This window comes from Manacus vitellinus, unplaced genomic scaffold, assembly GCF_001715985.3.
Source record: "Manacus vitellinus isolate BGI_N305 unplaced genomic scaffold, ASM171598v3 scaffold_15_pilon, whole genome shotgun sequence".
Taxonomy (NCBI): domain Eukaryota; kingdom Metazoa; phylum Chordata; class Aves; order Passeriformes; family Pipridae; genus Manacus; species Manacus vitellinus.
The window spans coordinates 5,822,992-5,843,884 of record NW_021939122.1 but is presented as its reverse complement, the minus strand read 5'-3'; the positions used below and the strand labels follow the sequence as shown (position 1 = coordinate 5,843,884).

Sequence of the window (20,893 nt, the reverse complement as noted above, 5' to 3'; positions counted from 1 at the left end):
GGCAGGCTTTATTAGAACATCTACCAGGCTTCTTTACCAGAGGAGAGCTGTTTCACATCATCTTTGAATATCCAGTTGGATTATATCTGCTGCTTGAGCGCTTTCAAAGAATTCTAACACATGCTGTCCTCGAAGTACCTGCAGAAAAACTGGTTTTACTTGTTTGCCATCATCAGAGGGGTAAACTGTGTTTTCTAATAATTTTCCTTGTTCTCTTTACAGTCATGGCAACATGTCCTTGCCTGCAAGGCCAGAACCCTTTTTGAGGGGGGACACAGAGCCCAGTTATTGCTGGCAATAGCACAGAACATATTAGCTGGCATATTTTCATTGAAGCTTAATGTTCTCTGTATTTCATTTCCCTGTGTTTTCTTGGGAAAATACCTTCCCTTCCTACCTTGTTTATTGTGGTTTGATATTCCCATCTCAGCCCATGTTTATATCCTCTCTGGTTTGGCTGCTTTAGAGGATGTAACTAAGCAGGTGTGTGGAGGACCTGAGGAGGTTCTGTGTTTTCTTTTTATGCTGAGATTCAATAATGCTGGTAACTCCCATGTTTCCCTTTGTCCTCCAGTAAGGAAGTGTCCTTGTTGTTGCTTGCTCATGCATACTGATATATTTTATTTTTAAAATAAGTGATGCCTAAAAGTTATGGAGGCATTACCTTCAGAGCTTTCATGCACGCTTTATGAGGTACTGTCTTGGCCTCTATAGAAGTAATATAAATCCTGACCACGTGTCAGTAAAGTGTTTGAATTTGGCTGAGCATCATCCAGCAAATGCAGTGTGTGATTGGGATGCAGCAGGCATTGCACGCATTTCTGATTTTGCTCATGACTTGCTCTATGACCTGTGATAACTCATTCCCCCATAGTGCAAAGAGGATAGTGAACTATCATTCTCTGTATAAAGTGCTTGGAATATGTAATTTTTTTTCTGTTGTTTCATCAAAAGCAGTCAAAATATTCGATCCTGTTTTCATTTTACACAGCTCCTATGGAGTCTAATGGAAATAGAACCAGACCAGTGTCTTTTGCGGAATCAAAAACCTAGAAAGCTTGACCTCTCTTTAAAACTTCCAATTAAATATTCAATAAAAAATGTGGGCAACATAAGTTTAGGGTATGCACTAAGTGCTAAGCTACACTACTTCCAAATTGTTAAGCAACATAATATATAGGGCATCTATCTTGTCTCTGTTTTCTGCTTTCACAGATTCAAAACTAACCAACCAAAAAGTTGATATGTTATGGAAAACAGAAGAACAGTGCATCATTCAGTGTCCCTGTTTAATATGGTCCCTGCTGTGTTAATTCCCCTGTAATCCTTTCTTTAAACACAGTTGTGTCTCATTTGCGGCAAGTTATGTTCCAAATAAACACTCCATGATCCTACATGTTTTAAAAAGCTTCTTATTTAAGGTAACTTCACTAATCTAATAAAAGGTACGGTTAATTATGCCTGCCTTTCAGATTAGCGTTGCCAATTTTGGCTAATTTATGTCTATCACTATCTTTCCTATGTGTGATGCTTCCCTGTTGTATTAGTAAGAGAAAGATGAAGTGTGTGTAGTTCAGTGAATTCACAATACCTAGTGAGGGATTTTGTTTATATTAATCTCTAATAACCTTTAAGAAAGGAACAGCTCACGTGACATGTCTTTCCGTTGCCAGCTGGTACATAAATGACAAGAGCTAAATGCAGGATATTTCCTGGTTTTAGCCAAAACTACAGCATTCAGTGTGATTCAGGATGATTCTTGAGGCAGTTTGATCCAGTATGATGGGACTGGCAGTTTAGGAAACTACCTTCACGACCTTTGCTCTTTGCATCTTCAGGTATCAGGCTCCCACTGCTTAGCTGGGAGAGCTGCTCTTCCTCCTTCTCCCTATCCAAGCAGACTCAAGCATGATCCCTGCCCTCTAGCTCTGCTCTCAGAGCACTTTCAGAACTGATTGATAATTTATTTATTCTTTTTGCATAAATTGTGCTCTGACCTGTCTAGTTAAAGTTCTTGAAAACTTCTGTGTCTTTCCACACTCACTCAGTGCACCAAACTCTCTCCTGTTTAGGATGCGGAGAGAAAATAAGAGATGCGTCTTGATCCAGTGAATTACTTAGCTTTGGTTTAGAAATAATTGCATTTCAAGCTACTTTAACATCATCTAATATTTTTATTTTTTAGTTGCAAGGCCTGACAATGGCACGGAATGAGCACTGCCTTCAAGCCTCCTTCCTGTAAATATTAGGACCAAACGAGGCGGTGTGATGAACATGCCACTGCATCAAATCTCTGTCATTCCAGCTCAGGATGTTACCTCTTCCAGAGTCTCCAGGAGCAAGACCAAAGAAAAGGAGGAACAGGTACTGCCACATATGCTTGATTTTTCCACAGGAAGTTACCTAAGTATAAAACAATAGGGTTTATCAAATCAGACCTGATTCTGTTCTAAAGCCCCAACTCCTTGCACGAGTCCTGCTTTTAGTGAGGATGAATGCTACCAAATTATCTCTTTATTCTCATGTGTGCTATTTTAAAAGCAGCTGGCTGCAAAGTCCTAGAGATTGTTGTTGAGTAACTTGTGTAAAATGCAAGCTACAACCTTCTACTTTGCATAAAAATTTAAGGCAGATAGGAATTTGGATGATGGCTCTAGTACCATTGTCATGGAACCTGTTACAAGAATATTTAAAGAAAAATTGTGTGGGGTTTGAACACCTATATGTAGCCATATATCCTGTTTTGCTTTACTCTTGGTAGCATGTAGTAGGTGTGTTGTGTTTCATAGTGACTGCAGTATCACAAGGAAGGATATATACACCCATGCGTGTACGTAGTGTGCTGTTTTATGGAATATGATCTGTATTCTTAATTTGGTAGCACGTGTGTGAATGGAATCCTTTTGAGGTCTTGTTGTGGTGCTAATGAGGACCAGAATGCAAAAATATCTGAAGTATATATCTGATTATAAGTCCAATAGAATCCAATTAATATGCTACTTGACAGTTTTTATAGCGTGCTGTGTCTAGTCTTCACATGTCAACCTTATTTATCCCTGAACTGTGTCTCTGGTCAGGCCAAAGACCTCAGTGTGCATTGTGCTTTAGTGTACAACTGTACTGCACTGAATCTTATATTATCTGTCGGTTCCACAGAAACCTCTTTGTGTTTTTTTAGCTTTGCCCTGACATAAAATTAGATCAAGAAGACATTCACTTTATGGTAGAACTTCAGGGCTTGCTTTGTGGACTGCTCAGCAGTGGTTAATTCTGAGGAGATCTAGAGTGATGCTTATTAGAGATAGGGCATAGCTTACATGTAAGGGACTGAAAAGACACTATCATGTTACAGAAAGGAATTTACTAAGGCTAACTTTGAGTAGGGTAAAACAGTTGTTTCTGATGTGTTGATATCGTTTTCCCTAACTACCTGTCTCACCTGTCGGCTCTCCAGATTGCACCTACCAAAGTCACCAGTGAGTTAGTAGAAATAAATTGTCCCATTGGGGGATATTTTTTGAATCTTCTCTTTAATAACACCTTAAAAGGATTCTAGCCTTTCAGATTCCTAAACCAGTAATTAATAAGGCTGGCACACTGCTGCTTTTGGTTGCCAGGCCTAGGCAGGAAGTTATCTTCACAGAGGAGGTGCTCTAAATCCGTGAAGCACCTTGTCTCAGGAGTCTGCTGGAATCTCTCATTTCCCACCTGTTACACATAGTCACTGTCTGGGCAGCTCTCTAGATAAGAGGGATTTTCTGTTTCTTCTCTTTGGTACCCTCCTATATAGAAACGGTATGTGCTGAGAGGGTGAAAAAGCTCCTTTGCCAAATGCAGGTCAGTGCTACAAATTTACTACCCTGCCCTGGGTAATGGAGATTTGGAGGCAGATCAAAACAACTTGTGGTATGTCTAACCATGCAGTGAACCTAGAAGTGGGAATTCCAACTCTCCTTCTAACCACGTTTTTGTTAACAAATCTCCCCTGTGTTTCTTTCATGATAACTAGTTCAAATGCTGATTATTGTTCCCCTCGCCAGGTTGCTGTTATATTTTCATGCCTTAGGATGTTAGAAACAGAGCAGAATACTTGTTTAAATATGTGCAGTGTTGAAGGGGAAGTGGGACCATACAAGCAGTAGATTAGGCTAACCTGGAAACATTTCATGTTTCCCAAGTCTTATCCTTCCTGTCTCCATCAGCATATTCATTCATCCCCAAGTGTCCTGCATTCTGGCAAAACTACAGCTGGAACAGCTGAAGCTCTGGGTGAACTGGCTGCTGTTCTTGATGCACAGCTGTACTGACACTGTGGCTGCTCCTGTACACATGAGCCACAGCCCGGCTCTTGTGCGCTCTTCCCCACTCTTGTAAACTGCATTGCTTCTGGTATTAACCTTTAATTCTGGATCTAACAAATGAGCTGGACAGCAGTCAAGTTATTAATGTGCTGACTTTGACCAATCTGGTAAAATTTTCATTTTCCATCAGTTAGGACGTTCAAGGCTACTTTATAGTCAGAGTCCCTGTCAACTCTTGGGTGCAATCAAGACCCAAATAGTAAATTCCTTACCTTTTCTGTGCAAAAACAATAAGCAACTCAAACAAATGTGTACACTGGAGTCTTAAAATGTTTTGAGTTGTACAAAGCCACTTGCCAATCTGAACAAAATCAAACAAACCACAAATCACAATCAAAACCAATAGTGCTACTTCAAAGATAAATATGTAGGTTTGCTTTGTAATACCAAACTTCTTATACCAAGTGCATTGCCAGGTGTGCATTTTGTAGGTTGAGCAGACTCATGTACATTTCTCCCCTTTATTAACAAGCTCTGGCAAAAGCCAAGGTGAATAGAGTGTCATCTAGCAGATGAGATTTTTGTATGGCTTTCATTCTTGCTGTTTCAAACTAGACCTTTGACTTGTCTGTGCCTACATCCTGCATTGTAATAAGTCCTTCAGAGGAAAGGCTCAAGAACACAGCAGCAGAAACTGAAGGACCAATGTGCCTAGAGAGAGAACTTCCACCAGTCTCTGAAAAATCAGTGTTTTTCCTATTCCCCAGAACATACTTTATGTTCTGTTTTGTGATTATAATTATCCACATTTGTAGTAGAGGTGCAGAGGGAAAATTCTCAGTCTGAACAGTACATGTCTCTTACTATTTCTTCTCTTCCATGTTTCTGGTCAAGATGTAGCTTATGTATTTCAGATTAAGGCTTGGTTTTATTAAACATTTCCTTGTTACAAGAGCAAGTTTTCTGGACTAGTGATATGTGACTAACAGTGAAGAAACGGCAAGAAATCCTTGCCACCTTTATCATTATAATCCAGTTTCTCAAACTGGGTGATCTATAGTATCTAGGCATGCCTCATGGCAGATTAACATGTACATTCAATATCTGTGGAAGTCTGTGGCAAAAATCCTATTGAATTTGAAGAAGTGTTGAGAGGAAGAGCTGCTGCCTACCATTTCTGGTCCAGGTCCTCGGTGATATGTATACATAACAGAGCCTGGTAGATTCTGATTCAGGTTAGTGTAATCTTCAATATTTAGAATAGTTGAAATCTGAGGTTAACAGCAGTATTTCATAAAACTTTGTCCATTTCCCCAGTAAAAATGTGGAAGGTCGTAAAGGGATTATTACTGCTGAATTTAACTCAGATGAACTGATAGCTTTAAGGGCTATTAATAAGCATCATTAGCTTCTTACTTATCCTTCACTAGGAATAGCTTCATACTTACCTGATTTAAGGGAGAGTCACTGTATTATTTTTGAGGAACTACAGCCCCTGCTTGCTCCTCTTTAGTGGGCAGTATGCTGGCTGCAGTGTTTCCTAATGTATGCAGAAGCTAACAGCTCTCAGGATTTAGACAGGAAATGAGGAACCGATGCTGGCATGTGGTTGAGGTGTTCTGGGTTTGTTTTGTTATAGCACTGTCTTTTTCAGGGCTTTGTGCCTTTCTCACTGAGGTGGACTGGTGTCTACCACACCTCGTTAGTAATTATTGATTAATTACTTCAGTGAGCGAAACTCCCTGAGCAATAGCTTTTCACTGCTCTTCTAAAAACATGTGTCAACTGTAACCTCTTGTGCTGTGATCTCTGCAGATCTCCTAAGTGGATCAGGGATGGGTGGGATCAGTGTGTAAATGAGAGATCATGAGATGTTGGTCCAAGTCATTTTGGTGCACAGTACTCTTTCTTCTCAATGGCCTGAAACTGGGAATCAATACTGACTTCTCATCAAAGATCACACAGCATTTATCACAGAATGCTCTAGTTAGATTTAAACTTGCCAATTCCACTTGATCAACTGAAACTCACTTCTGCTCACTCCTCTTGTCTACTAAGTGTTGTGTAGTATTGCTGGCTGCTGTGGGCTCAGCAGAGATGCTGTGATCATCTCTGACATCTCCAGGTACTTCTCAAAGCTGTCATCTTGAAGATACTGACTACCTAATTTTTCTGAATGAAATTATGCTGAGAGAAGTACATGGTGATGCATCTTCATAAATTTCTTCTGCCTTCTTAATGATCTCTTGCATCCTGTAACAGGAAAGGCACTGTGGCCTATTGATTCAAATAAGCCACATCTTACTGGAAAAGCAGGAGTTACTTGAAGGAAAAAAAAAAAAACAATAGATGCATTTGCAAGAGTTTATAGTCACGGATCAGTACCTCAAGGTAAAGGCACATATTTTATGTTGTTGAATTCAGAGTGACAGTTAGAGAGCTATTATGGTTTTTTTTAAGGTACAGAAGCACTCTATGATCTTTTCCATTCACTTTTTGGACTTTGAGCTCTCAATGAGATCTCTGAGTAGCTGAACTCAGTCCAAATATTCAGGCATTTATAAGGCTCTGTGTGTGTGTGTTTGATTTTGCTTGCCCATTGAATCAAATAATTCATTAAGCAACCAGGCTACAAATCCTTTGAGAATTTTACCCCTTATTATTTTTATACTGCGATTTGTGTGTTTATGAGTAACTATGTCATATATTAACACTGGGCCTGGCATTTTTCCTTTATTAAATTTGCTTTGTATAGAAACTGGCTAACTATGGAAGAATTTTTGTCTGAGTATCCCTTAACTCTCCTGTGAGAGCCAGAATGTGTCTCTTGCTGTACTGCTTACAGACCTAGGCTCAAAGTGGGAATTGCAAAGTCCATTCCTAACAATGGCTTGGCTTTTACTTGATGTTTTTCAATGGATCATGAAGTGTTCCTCAGAAAAAGTTGTCATACTTTCCACTTCCTGAAACATAGCAATCAGGCAGTTTTCTGACAGAGTGGACAACCTGTGACAGAAGCAGTGAAGAGCTGCAGTGAAAGTGTTTCCGTTTCTGCAGTCTAGGAGCAGGTAGGAAGGTTTCCTATGCCTAGTCCTTTGAGAATATGCCAGATGACTGAGATGGTTTTAACAGCATCCTTCCACGTGGAATCCCTGTGCTGGGAGTGTGGTATTTCCATGACTGATTTCTATGCTAAAACAGACATTTTAGTACACGTCTGTGTTGGAGCAGGTGCCTGAGCACACTCACTCTGATTACCTTTAGCACACAAACAGTCCAGTGAGGAGCACTAAGTAAATAGGAAAATGGCTTGAAAAAACTGCTTCACACCAAATGCCTATCTTTCTCCATGGGAACGTTTGTATTCACCACCCTGGTTGTGATCTCTCCTTTTTGTTATCAGGAGAGTTGTTCTTGTGCTCTTCAAGACAGTTCAATTGCTTGCATCAAACCCTTCCTGGGCACAGCACTTTGCAGTTGCTGTCAGGTGTCTCTGCGAATATCCTCTCTCGGGGCATTGCCTGTTTCTTTACCCCTGTAAACATCTTGGCATCTGACACTGGTGTGAGTGCCTGAGGTGGTCCTTCTGCCCTTGCCTGCCTGCCTTTCTCCCCATGGGCAGTTGCCTCTGTTCTGTCCTTTGCCAGTTTAAGGGCTTTCTTCTTCTCTCCCACATGTTCCTGGCAAGAGCACCACTAACCTCCTCTTCAGTGTGGTACCTGGAAAACTCAAGAAGCACATGGAGTGCAGCCAGGCCTGAATAAACCAGTGGTCTGTAATTTGGGATTTGTGTTTCTCTTCCTACCCTGCTAGATGGTGTTGGGCAAATCCCTTGGATTCCTCTGCTATTCTTCCTCCTGTCTGTGAAGGAGGGCTAGCACTGCTAATAAGCCTTGTAGAGGACTTCAGGGGTTTGGATAAAAGCTGATCAGCAGGAAGTGTTTGTCACTAGATGTCTGCTTTGCCAGAGTCCCAGTCTGCAGACAATTCTGCTGAGCTGGCCCAAAGATCTGCTGCAGAACATGGTGGGCATGGGATATGTGGAGAGTAGACTGGTCTTCCTCCTGAAGGTGGGCATTGCTTAATCTCAGTTGTGGTAAACGTGCAAAATGTTGTGACTTTCCTGAATCTGTTCTGCTCTTACTGTGCTTGAGTGCAGGATGAGGAGCTGGTCCTCTCGAGCCCTGTTCTTGGAAGCTAGCACATGCTGCTTCCCAGCAAACCCTGGTGAAGGGGGAAGAGAGGAGGCAGGAAACGGGAGGGAGGGGACGGGATGGGAGGGAGCTGCTCCCACTTGAACAGTCCTAACAAAAAAGTCAGATCACGCCATTTGATTCTACATTGTGTTTGTTTTGGAGTGCGTACAGCATGTGTGTGTGAGGAAAGGAGCAGATGGCTTCTGAGTGGAGAGGAATTACAAAAGGCAAACTGTGGGAAGTGGTATCTGAAAGGGTTTTGAGGGAAAAGAGGAGAAAACTCTTTCTTTTAAAAATTCAGTAAACAGTAGAAAAACTAACAGCAGTTGATACAGCAGCAGAGTTTTAGGTAGTGATCCTTCAGAGAAGAAGCTTTGGAAGTTTCAGATTTCGCTGTTTGTTTATAATCACTCATTTATATACAATCTCTGTTTTGACTTTGCTTATTGCATATGAACTCCTTGCTTTGATGTCTTAAGACCAGAAACAACTTAAAGTTAATTATTACTACCTGTAGCTGTTGGATTAACCTGAATTTTAAATGACCTCTCTCATATTAACACAATCTCTGTCTGGCTCTCATTAGCAGATCACTTGAACAAGCTGAGAGTCATTCTTTGAAAAATATGGTTTTCTAAAAGAAGTGCTGATGCTGTTTAATTATGTGATAGCCAGGTATGTTTTGGTGGTGGTGTTTTGCAGGTCTGTTAATGTTTCTCATATATGTTAACATGCAACAGCTTTTCATAAAGGGAGCCCTGGATCTGAACTTGTGACTTTAGAGTTTATATTTTTTCTTCCCTGGCAAAAGCATGCTTGTTTGTTTGCCTTCTAATGAGAAGTGTGTGTCAGTCATGATGCCACAGTGAACTGTATGTGGGTATTAATATCTGTATTGGTGCAGAGTGCCGCTGAAATCATCACAGCTCCACAAAGACATCAGTCAATACTGCATCGTACTTTGCAGTGATTTTCATCATCCAGTGGCTATACTGTTTCTTTAAAGTGATGCTGTCAGGTTCCTGCAAACTGATTTTTAAAGTTCTGTGTTTATTGAATGTAATTTCTGTAAGTAAAACACCCCAGAAGTACAAGGTTTTTTCCTCCTGTAGGATGTTTTGCCTCTTGCAGTGATGCATAATGAATGACTTCATTGATTTGCTCTTTCAGACAGATGTGTTTCTTTACCTGTTGAAATAAAGAGTGTTGGGATTTGAGTTGTTTTTTAGGGTGGGTGTTCTGTTTTTTGTTTTTTTGAGAGAAGAACAATGACTAACAGTTCTGCCAGGGATGCATGCTGTGGTGTGATACCCTTAAAGTAGTTGAACTTCAGTGGGTTTAAAACTTTATCTAGCTTTAAGTTGCTGATTATCTCTTAAACCCTGCATCTCAGTGGTTTAAAGGTAAAACTTTTATGAAGTTATATATAGGCTTAGATCTGCACTTTGAACTTAGGTAATTCTACTTGGCCTTTACGCCATTTATGAAGAATTCTTGATGGGGTGGAGGCAAGTTATTCTTTTGAAATTGCTCCTCCCTGCTTTGCTGAAATCTAAGGTCTTAAGAGTACAGCCTTCTGAGTCAATAATTCTCACAGCTAGAAAAAAAATCCACCTTTGGGATTCATTTAGTTTCTCTTGGTCCCAGAAGTGATGATCTCTCATATGCTATTAAACATGTTTCTGTTTGGCAGTGGACATAGCTCCGGTTTTAGGGAATTTCTTATGGAGAGTTTTTTGTGACAACTACAAGTCGAAGCACACTTTTATTACTGAGCAAGACCAAATGTGTATTCCATGAGGTCAGTAGCTGAAATTCAGAATTTCATTTTTTAGGAGTTAAGAACTGAATTTTGACATCTTCAAATACAAAGGGAAGAGTGGAATCACCTATGTTTGGAGGTTTAAGTTAATTTACAGCCGAATTCTCTCTTCCTGTAAGTAAGTGCTACTTGTTGATGAAAATGAGTAAAAGTGACCCTTTTATGATTTTTTTATTTGCTTGAATGTGGACTGCATCTGATTCCTTGTGGACCTTAACTACAGGTGGCAGTTTGTATCAGGGAGACTTCACCCCTGTGCTAAGTGAATGCTGCATGTTTCTACCATGTTCCTTAAGGGTGAAGCATCTGTGGTGTTCCTGGAGGCAAGAATCTGGGACCATGTCACTGCTTTGCACACACATTATGCATCTGTCAGCATAACTGAAAGGGGGTGTATTTAGCACAGATATTCATATGCTCAGATTTTATGTGTGGAAACAATTTTTGGTTTATTTTTAACACAATGTTTTCAGTAATAAGCTTGCGTTTTATGCTTAGGTTTTTCAGACATCTTAACGTAATAAAATGGAACGTACATCTAAATTTTTATGTAACCTACTGAGGTCTATATCAGAGCTGGATTTGGAGTCACAGATTTCCACTGTACCTTACTGCCTTGAAGGATAATTGTCTTTCCTACTCTTAATTACTTACACCTTGGAAAATCACTGCTGTAGGTTTCACAGACATAGAAGTATTTATGGCTCTTTTTATCTAAAAAGTCGAATTTTTTTCACCACTTTAACTACTTCACGCTTCAGTTCCTTTGTGTACACAGTTGTATCAGTTGTTCTCTTTAACTAGTATGTGTAACGGGCTCGAGATTCACAGACAAACCTACAGAGAGCCCTGGGTGACCTTGGTAAGAACAGATGAGGTGGAAGAAGTCCTTGAGGTGCCATCTTAGTTCAGGTGCACTTTTAATGTATAGTCTCACGGTTACAGTGGTGAACTGGAAGATGTTGAGGGCTCAGTTGTGAACGATGCACATCTGTGACAGTGTGTCAGGAGAGAGGTGACCTCAACCAGCAAGGACAGTCTAGCAGCCATTTCAGCAACAGATGTAGGAGGCTTGAGGGTACAGGGAAGTGAGAACCTGGAATAATTAAAAGCAACACCGCAGCACACCTGAAGTCACAGTTGCTGAGGGTGTTGATTAGTTGGCTGTAATTCTCTAAGTGTGATTAAAGCAGACCTGATTCATGAGGCTGGTGAAGAAATGAGGGCGGAAAGGAGCAGGATGTGTGTGGTAGAAGCATCTACACTGATAGTCAGGCATGGATTTTATTCCTTGAACTGATGTTAGTCATGGAAATCTTTTGCAACAAAGTAGATCATCATTCTTCTGCTAGTGGAGTTTTGTATTAACCATTTAATTAATTGATTAGTTTCTAGAGAGCAGTGAAAAGTGGACGTTAAAAGGTTGCCCATGTTAAACTGCACGTATGTGCAGAAGGCAGGTTATTCTTTGAATCAGGATTTTCTTCTTAACTTTGTCGTGAGGGAGACAATAAATGAGTTAGAAGAATGGCATCCCGTGCTGTCTGTTCTTATTTTCATGCTGTTTCAGGATAGCTTTTCAGGCAGTACCAGGATTCATCTCAGAGGTGGCTATCAAGTTTGAGTTATTGTGAAGCGTCTCCTATGCTGTATTTGTGCTTCCCTGTGTGTGGCATGTTAACCTCTCTTTCTTGTAACGGAAAGTTGTAGTTCCATAGTTCAATACTGTCCTTCCAGAGCAGATAAAAGCAGGCGTGTCTGTAAGTCCCCTGCAGCCCTCCAGGGATACATGTCACACTAGAGCAGTTGTGTCCTGTCGCCTCTGCAGTGTATGTTACTGTACAGCCCATTAAAGGCACAAGTATACAATTCTTTTTTTTTTCTTCTTATCTTTTCTTTTCCTATACTATATTTAAATCCCACTACGATATGTGGATCAGAATTGTGGATTGGCATCAAATTCTTAAAAGAAGAATGAGATTATTCTTTTCCTAGGATTTAGAGAGAGGAGCCTAAAAAAGATGGTTTGAAGTTGTAGAGGCTGATCTCAGCTAATATCAACTAATCAATTGACTTATTTTTCCTGTAAAGTGGTCAAGGAACAGCCTTGTAATGCATATCAGCAGCTTTTCCTGAATGGAAAGTTGCAGAACAGGAAATGTTTGTCAGCTCTGACTAGATGCACGAACCCCACGTCAGTTGTAAAGTTTTTCCTGGCTATCATCTGCCTGCCTATTTCTAGTAACTCTTCCCAAGCAGTAAATGCAAGAAGAGGTGATTTCTGGATTGTTCAGGTTGAAACAATGTGCCTTTGCCTCAGCAAGTGGCTTGTGTTGTACTTTTTTGCTTCAGTTCTTATGCATAACAGCAGTGAAAACATTTGATTGATCCCAGGGAACAGGAAAGAGTTGTTTGAGCTTTTTTTGCCCTGCAGTCCTCTTTAAATATGTTTACTGCTATTCAGATGGCTGAAGGCACATCATTTGAGTAAAAATAATGCTTTTTATTGCTTGTATGCAATGAAATGAAACATTTGCTAATTTTTGCATCCTAATTTCTCTGAGCTGGTTAATGTAACAACAATTAAGCAGCTTCATTCCGCATGAAATACTGGAGTGTGACTTCGTCTTTGGCTTCTGACAAGCATCAGGTGCTCCAGAGACACTGGAGTTACTGAAAAATCCACAGGCAGAAATGTGGAAGTGACCTCTAAATAGGATGTTGCTGTTTTCAGACACCAAGGTTGGGATATTTGGGAAAAGGGAAGCACAGCTACTGCTTACCTGTAAACTTTAAACCATAACTATTTTAAGCAGTAAAAAGGGAAGCTCTAGGGCACTTAAGGGAAACATTAGCAAATTAGGGCCACTGGGTACTGCCAGTGTTAATTTGTGCTTAATATCATATGAGATACCCTCTCCCCTTACAGCTGGGAATAGAACTGAACTGGTTCTTTTCTGTCATCAGTGAGAAAACCTTCACTACTGGACTTACAATTGCTTCAAACTGCCAAGCAAAAAAATTGGTATCACTGTACAATGATGAAGTTTGTGCAGAAACAGGACAGGCATGTTGGAATACAGATTTAAGTTTTAGAAAAAGCAGCTATTTTGTATGTTTTTAATAGGCAAAGCAGAATGTATCTATCTATCTATCTATCTATATAAAAGTACTTCTAGACACTGGTAATAAGGGACCAATTGTCTTGATTCCTAACTGAAGTCAGCAGTTAAAAAAGTAGCACCTCCCCAAAACCCTTTCCTATCAGTCTGGTTGAAAATGGCTTGTTTAATTTTAGTGACTCCTTTGAAGTTTGTGATGCTGAAGGCCAGCAGGGATTGCCACATCTGACTTGTAATGACCTGTGTTACGTTGTATGTGCACTGAACCGGTAACTCATGGTATTTGGAAAAGACACTTCAGCTTCCAACCTTGACTTGAAGGTGAAGAGTAAAGCTTCTGTTTTACTTGATAATTTGTTTCCGTGCCAGCCACCATCACAGTGCATGGAAAACCACATGCAACTTTGTTTTTTGGTTTTTTGAATTTTGATTTTTTTTTTCTGGCTTGAGCTGATAGTTGCTGGTGACCCTTGATTAACTGAAACAGGCTCTTAAATTGTGCTTTTGGACCTATCAGTGTGTTACAAACAAGCAAGGTCATTCACTTTTTAAATAGACTTACAGATAAAATTCTGGAATCTCTCCCAATAGGGTGTTTCCTTCAGCCTTGAAAATGCAGGAGGATGGAACAAGGGATGGAAAAGACATCCTTTTCAGGCCTCTCTCATCCTATTTGAATTGAAAGGTTGGGACACTGGAGGTGCAAATGTCTTAATTACAAAGCAAGCTGTGCTTCTCTTACTGGCAGGGTCTGGGTGGGTTTCCAGCTGTTGTCCTTCCTCAGTTCTCCAGGAGTACCTTGGCAGTTCAGAGAGAAAACCGAAAACTGTTTGCTGTAATGTAGCATTGATCCTGTCCTCAATCCCCATTCAGGTTCTCACCTCCAATTGTCACTTCACTGCTGTGAAAGTTCTAAATCTGATCCTTTACTGTACTCCTGCTTGATAAGCTGAAACCCGTGTAACTTGCAGTTACAGCCCGTGTCACTTTGGTGAAAATAAAACACAGCTTTAGGACTGGGATTTTTTTTTCCCCAAGTCCATTTCGGATGCTCAGTATCTGGGAAGTGTCTGTGAGCCTGGTCAGCCTACTAAGCTCTGTGTCACCTCTAAATGGAACTGTCAGAGGCTTTCCTATGTGTTTGAAATTAATTTCCAGATTATTATTGAAAATATTGACTAATGCCTGGCTTAGCACTGATCTTGTGAAACGAGCAGTAACATCTTCTTTTATTCGACGTTGACAAGGCCAACATCAGATCTGTCAGGAGTCAGATCTTCACCATGGAATATGTTTTATATTGCTGTCATTTGTTCCATTTTTAGATAGAAATATTTGGGAAAAGAAATAAAAGGAAACACTCCACTATATCAGACATAGTAAAGGTGGGAGTTTTAGTGAGCTAGAACAGACTACCAGGGAAATGTTAACAGGAGACAATAGATTGGCAAAAAAGCCCCACCCAAAAAATGGGGTGAGCATGATTGCAGCAAGACACCACTTTTTCCCAGTCAAATCCAGAGCACAGCTGCTGTGAGGGATGTTTCTTCTGCAAGAGTTAGTAGGGAGAATTTCAGGAGTGGGTAGAACACCCTGGTATGAGGGCTCACATTTACAGTGTTTGTTCTGTGTGTTTTGGAGCCTGAATAAATAATGCCGTTCTGAAAGATGCTTTTTAAAAATGATTACTAGAACGAACTGACTGAAGTACAGCAGCTTGCAGTTTCCGTGGGAAACTCAGCCTTTTCCATGAATGCAGCTCGGGAGAGAGAGACAACCTGTGTGGCTGAGCTGTGTTATCCCCTCAGAGCTTCAGTTCCAGTTGTATTGTATTCACTACATGCTGTTTCGTTCTGTTCTTTTTTTCTCCCTTATCATCTATAAACCTCTGTTTCTTTTTGAATGTAGATAGAACAGAGAGCACTGCTGTTGTTCCTAGATTTATGAGCATTTTGAACTCCTCCCAGTTCACCCAATCTCATGCTGAGTATGACTGATGGCAGCTGCCTGTCTCCTGAAAGCGTTCCTAGTTTTAGCCTCTGCTCAACCCTGCTGCTCGGTCTCCAAACTGCCACAGTGCCCCCGAGAGAGACTGGGGACAGGTATAGATTGTGCTAGACATCATCTCCAGATCCAAATATTTGCTTTCAGGACTTCCGATATCTGGGTCTAAATGTTTTAGCAGCTTGGTTAGTTTCAGTCAGACCTTTGCAACAGAGGCCCACCTGTAAAGCATCTAGCAGATAAATAATAACTACTAGAGCCCAGCAATTCCTTAAAAGCTTCTCTTTGACCTTTCTCTACTGCTGGTGCTACAGCTACTCATTTAAGGGAACTGCCTTAAAAGTGCTGTCCCCCAGCACCTCATTCAGTAAAACCCAGGTGTCTTTTCTCTGGTGCCTTCTGACATGTACTCCCATGGTTTATCCTCTTCAAGAAAATGTCCTCTGTGGTCTCACTGCTCACACATCCGCCACTGGCAACTCGATGGCAAGCTCTGGTGCTCCCATGCCATCTGTTCACAGGAATGATATGGGAGTACCCAACTGGAACACAAGAAGTAGATTGTTAAAGGTCTTCTTTTACACTGACTTCTCTCTGGCTACCTGTAGTAAACCTAACTGAGGCACACCCAAGGCTCTGGACTGCGGAGTGAAGGAAGGCAGATGAGATCAACCCATTTTTATAGCCCTGCTGTTTTTCAGTGCAGCCATTAGGACAGAAATAACTAAATTTGAGGTTCTGGTTTATAACCAGAATTTTGAGTGTGTTTAATGCATCCCCCTGACTCTATGCCATTGCATCCCTTCTGGTGAATTCTTCTTGCACAGTATTTAGGTGGGTTTTAGCTGCTGTAAGTTTTGAATCTGATGTGTTGCTTTTTGGGTTTTTGGGGGTTGGGTTTTTTTTCTTTATTTAGTTGGTTGTTTGGGTTTTTTTTTTTTGGATAGACTTCTGAGGAAGCTCTTACAGTTCCTCTTTATAACAAAGTTCTGTTTTTTGGTTTTTTTCTCTTAGATTTCTCAAATGTTTGTGAAAGTGTCTTAACTAGTTTCTGCCTGTGCAATTTTCTTTGGGGAAAACTAGTATGCAATCCGCTATTCTGAACTCAGCTCTACTTTCTGAGGCCAGAAAGCAAAACAAAGAGCCAAAAATGTAGAAGTGAGGGGAAATAAAAACATTACAAAGCTCCATATGCCCCTTAGTTGTGTGGACATTTCGTTCCTTGTTCAGTCACCCAATTTTCAACAGTCTGAATTGGTTTCTGTGGATTTGGGTTGTTGATGGGTTTTGTTTTTTTCTGCAATCATTCTTTTAATGGTTTTTGGAAAAATTCTTCAGGCCGTATTGTTATACCCCACTCTTGTTTTATAGGTGCATTAGTGACTTGGGTAAGCACCTTTTTATTGCATTACATCATTGTCAATTGACTGTTCCACGACACGTATTTGAATTAGACACAGGCATCAACTCTGTGAGCTCCTACCCACAGGTGCTACTTTTTGCCTGTTCTCTAAAGCATGGGTTGTGTGGTGTTTGTTAACACTTGGTACAGAATTTGGATACTGGTGCTAATTTCATTAAAAATAGATATAAAATCTTCACTTCTCTTTTCTACTGTGAAATTCACTTAGGCTCAGAGAAACATCTGCTGGATCAAAGTCTGTTAGCTCATTCAGTGTGTTCCTGATTGCTGAAACTCCCTCCAGCCTTGTTTGTTTGGAAAAAGTCTGTTGTGTCATTGGATCTGCACAGCCTGCAGTGTTTCACAAGCCAGAGAAGAACAGTTCAGCGCTTGCACAAGCCTGATTATGTGAATTCACAGACAGGAAACACTGCTTGGTATTTAACATCTCCTTATGCCATCTTTCCCCATTACACTTTTGCTATTCAAATTGGTTCTTTCACTCGACCTTCCTGTCTATCAGCTGTTCCCAGGCCATACCAACTGAGATGGTCGCAAACAAGATGCTTGACATGCAGAAACTTCAAAGAGAATAACAATCTAAATATGTGAAGTAAATTGTCCCTGGCTTGTGACCATCCTGTGACCAGGGAAGGACCTTTAAATGCTCATCCCACTGAGAGTGTATCTGTCGCTTGAGATGCGCTGCAGAGAAATGAGCCACGTTGCTGTTGTTATTTTACTGATCAGGGGTTAACTAATCTTTTTGTACTGCAGGTTTTAGTTCAGAATAGTTGAGGTTTTGTTCACCCAGACATCAAAGAAGTTCTGAGTGGCAGCTCAGAAATTTGCGTAAGGTCTGAAAGGAGGATTTATAGGAAACGAGCAGATGGTCTACTAGAGAATTTCCCCAGGAGGTTGCAGTTATTTAGAAATGGGAGAAACTAAATAGACTGTACAAAATTTGACTGTAAAATTAACTGGCCAGCCAGTAGCTAAATACTTAACCAAAATGATTCAGCTTGGCCCCTAGCAGAAGCATGTAATGAAATGATGTGTCTATGAATTGACTCCACACACACTATTTCAGTTTTCACCTAGTAAGTGGACATGAATGAAAGATGGTTTTACTAAGCACCATTCCTGCCATGTTGAACCCTCTCCTGCATCTCTTCCTTTGGCGGTGGCGAGAGGATTGTTCAGGCATGCAGGAGAATGCTACAGAATGCTGCTCATTTTAAATGAAATATAAAACTATTCAGCTGAATGTCTTTAATTTTTAAACTGCTCCTTTTAGCTTCACAAACATAAGACGTAATAGATTGGTTAAATTGCAGTATTTTATTAAATACTCAAATATTCAATATTTGAGGGGTAAAAACACCTAAGCAGCATATTACTTTATTTTGGGGAAGCAAGACTGAAGAGTATGTTAACTCTGAAATAGTCAAATGTCACATATCTCTTTAAAACATCTGTGAACTCAAGTCACTTCAGAGTTGTTTGCCTTGTAGCTTTAGACTTTTCATATCCACATTTCCAATGTGGGGTGTTTTTCTGATGCTATGATACACAGAAATTGGAGGATCTATATATTGTTTTAAGTGGTGTTTTTAAGTGGACAAGCAGTTTTTTATTGCAAATCCCATTATTTCAAATGAATGGATGGATTCAAAAATCAATTGAGCTCATTATTCTGTAAAAAGTTAGGAAAACACTTTTTTTTTTAGTTAAATCCCTGTGAAGCACCCATTTTAGAAGGCAGATAGGCTTTAATTCTCTCTTATTATGTTTTAAGTTGAATATGCAATGGAGAGAATGGTCTGAGAAATGGTCTGAAATAATAAAATGTGTTTAATTATTGTCATGCTCATCTGTTTGTTTTCTGGTTTGCTTCTCCCAGAAACTTACTCATAACACCTGGTGTCACGGGGGTAGTACCCTGGGCCACGTGCACACATAGTTCTGCTGAGAGTTCATTGGCCTAACACTGATGCAGAGTGTAATTAAACTGGATTTCTCTTCCAGCTTGCAGTGTTTGCATAATTCTTTGTAATGGCAGTAATATACCCATTGAATTTAGAAACCAACTTTCATAACCTTTAACTCAACCTCCTGAAGTACTAAGAGGAAGGGGGTGAATATCCAAAGGGCTATGTGAAATTTTTAACTGAGCTTAGATAACATACTTCCCTGTATAAAAAACCTTAGAAATGTTTGTCTGTGGCATATTATTTCCCTCCCCTCCAGCAATTCATCTCCATTAGCCTCAGAGTTAGAGTCTCTGGAAAGAAAAAAAGCTCAGAATTCAGGACTATCTTCCAGATATAAAGGAAACCATCTGAGGAGTCCATGGCAGCCCAGGTTGAGCTAAGGCAGAAGTTTTGTTTGCAAAGTGCTTGTTTGCAGTAGCCTGGTATGGGCAAGGGTGACATGAGAGGGAGGAGTATTCTGTTGTTTAACTGAAGCTCATCTGGTATGAAAACACTAATATGAATTTTGAACCCTGCCATTAAGAGAGCTAATCTTGCCACTTATTATTTACTATTTCCTGGGGTTTCTGAAGTAAGGTCAGTTGTATAGAAATGAACATACCCTGTTTCAAAACTGTTATGTGTTGCACTCCAATTTCAGATGTTTACTCTGCTCCTGTTTGTTCCTACTGCAAAATCTGAGTATGCCCTACGAGTATGCATCCTCTAACAAGGTTCAGTTGTTTTGGCTTCCTTTGCAGAAACAGAAGCTCTCCCTGTAAAGTAGTTCTCCCGCATCTGTCATGTTCAGCCTGATTGCTCACCTTGGAGTTCATGGTGTACAAGGCTGAATTTATGCAGAGCCCCTGCCTTCTCACTGTGGGCAGCCCTGCTAATTTTCTGGAAGCTTCTTGGTTCCCATTTTTAAAATCAGGATGGAGGTGCCTGAAGGAATACATTAAGGCCCAATTTTTTAAATGTTTAGGACCTTCACCTCCTTGAGGTTTATTCACAGGATATTGATAAGTGAAGTATTTCTGTAGGCTTTGTTATGGGTCTGATAATGCTTGTGTGAATTTGCTTTTGCATTGGAGTTTTTCTTTTTTAAAAGGAGTATTCGGTGGGTGAGGGAGAAACACGGAGTTATTCAGAGTACACAGGATATGGTACCAGCTGTGTTGGATGAGACCAGAAGTCTGTGTAGCTCAGGTTATTGTCCTTGACCTTGAGTGAGAGAATATGAGAAACACAGTAAGTACAGAGTGATTCTTGCCACCAGATTCATACCATGTAACTTTGTGGTAAAGCTGAATTTTGAGTGGGGTGCAGTTATATGAAAATCTCAGTTTAAAAGTGGATGTGACAAGGAACTGATGAGGGTGAAAAGATGGAGTTGGTCTGGAAAAAGGGTGCAGTTGATGTGAAAGGAAATCCTGTTCTCTGCTTTGTGTTGTGTGTATCACATTCCCAAGGTCAAAGGGTATCACAGGGAAAGCATGACAATAAATGCAACTGTCTGGATAATTCTATCTAATTATCCTAATTTATCCTAAGGTTAGCTTTGATCCTTGCAGGAGGAACACCCTTTAGCAAACGTGAAGGAGAAGTCCTTCCAAAGTAACAACCAGTCATAACCGAGCATTAGATACATGTTAATACAGTATGTTTAATATCTCTTTCTCTTTGATCTCTCTGTTATCTTCACCTTTTATCTCTCATCTTCTGTATGAATCAGAGATAGAAAGCAGGAACTGTCTCTTGAGTTTTGATGTGACCTGAGAAATGTGATCTCAGAGATGTCTAGAGAGTTATGTCAAACTGAAGAGTCACAGTTCAGGATTTAGGAAGCTGCATGATCTCTCACACTGTAAATCATAGAATCATTTAGGTTGGAAAAGACCTTAGTATCATTGGGTCTAGCCATTCACCTAACCCTGCCTAGTCTACCACTAAACCTTAAGCACCAAACTGCATCTTTTAAATAACTCCAGGGATGGTAACTCGATCACTTCCCTGGGCAGCCTGTTCCAACCTTGACAACCCTTTTGGTGAAGAAATTTTTCCTAATAGCCA

General features: G+C 40.3%; 1 protein-coding gene across 4 annotated transcripts in view; it reads left to right on the top strand.

The window, feature by feature from the left end:
- The window catches only part of MARCHF8 (membrane associated ring-CH-type finger 8), a 94,621-nt gene that overhangs the window by 19,620 nt on the left and 54,108 nt on the right, over positions 1–20,893 (top strand). For all 4 annotated transcript variants that reach the window (XM_029958545.1, XM_008929806.4, XM_008929805.4 and 1 more), the window contains exon 2: positions 2,186–2,364. In XM_029958545.1, coding sequence (XP_029814405.1) covers positions 2,269–2,364 — 96 coding nt within the window. In that variant the 5' untranslated portion in view covers positions 2,186–2,268. The remainder of the gene's footprint in view (positions 1–2,185; positions 2,365–20,893) is intronic.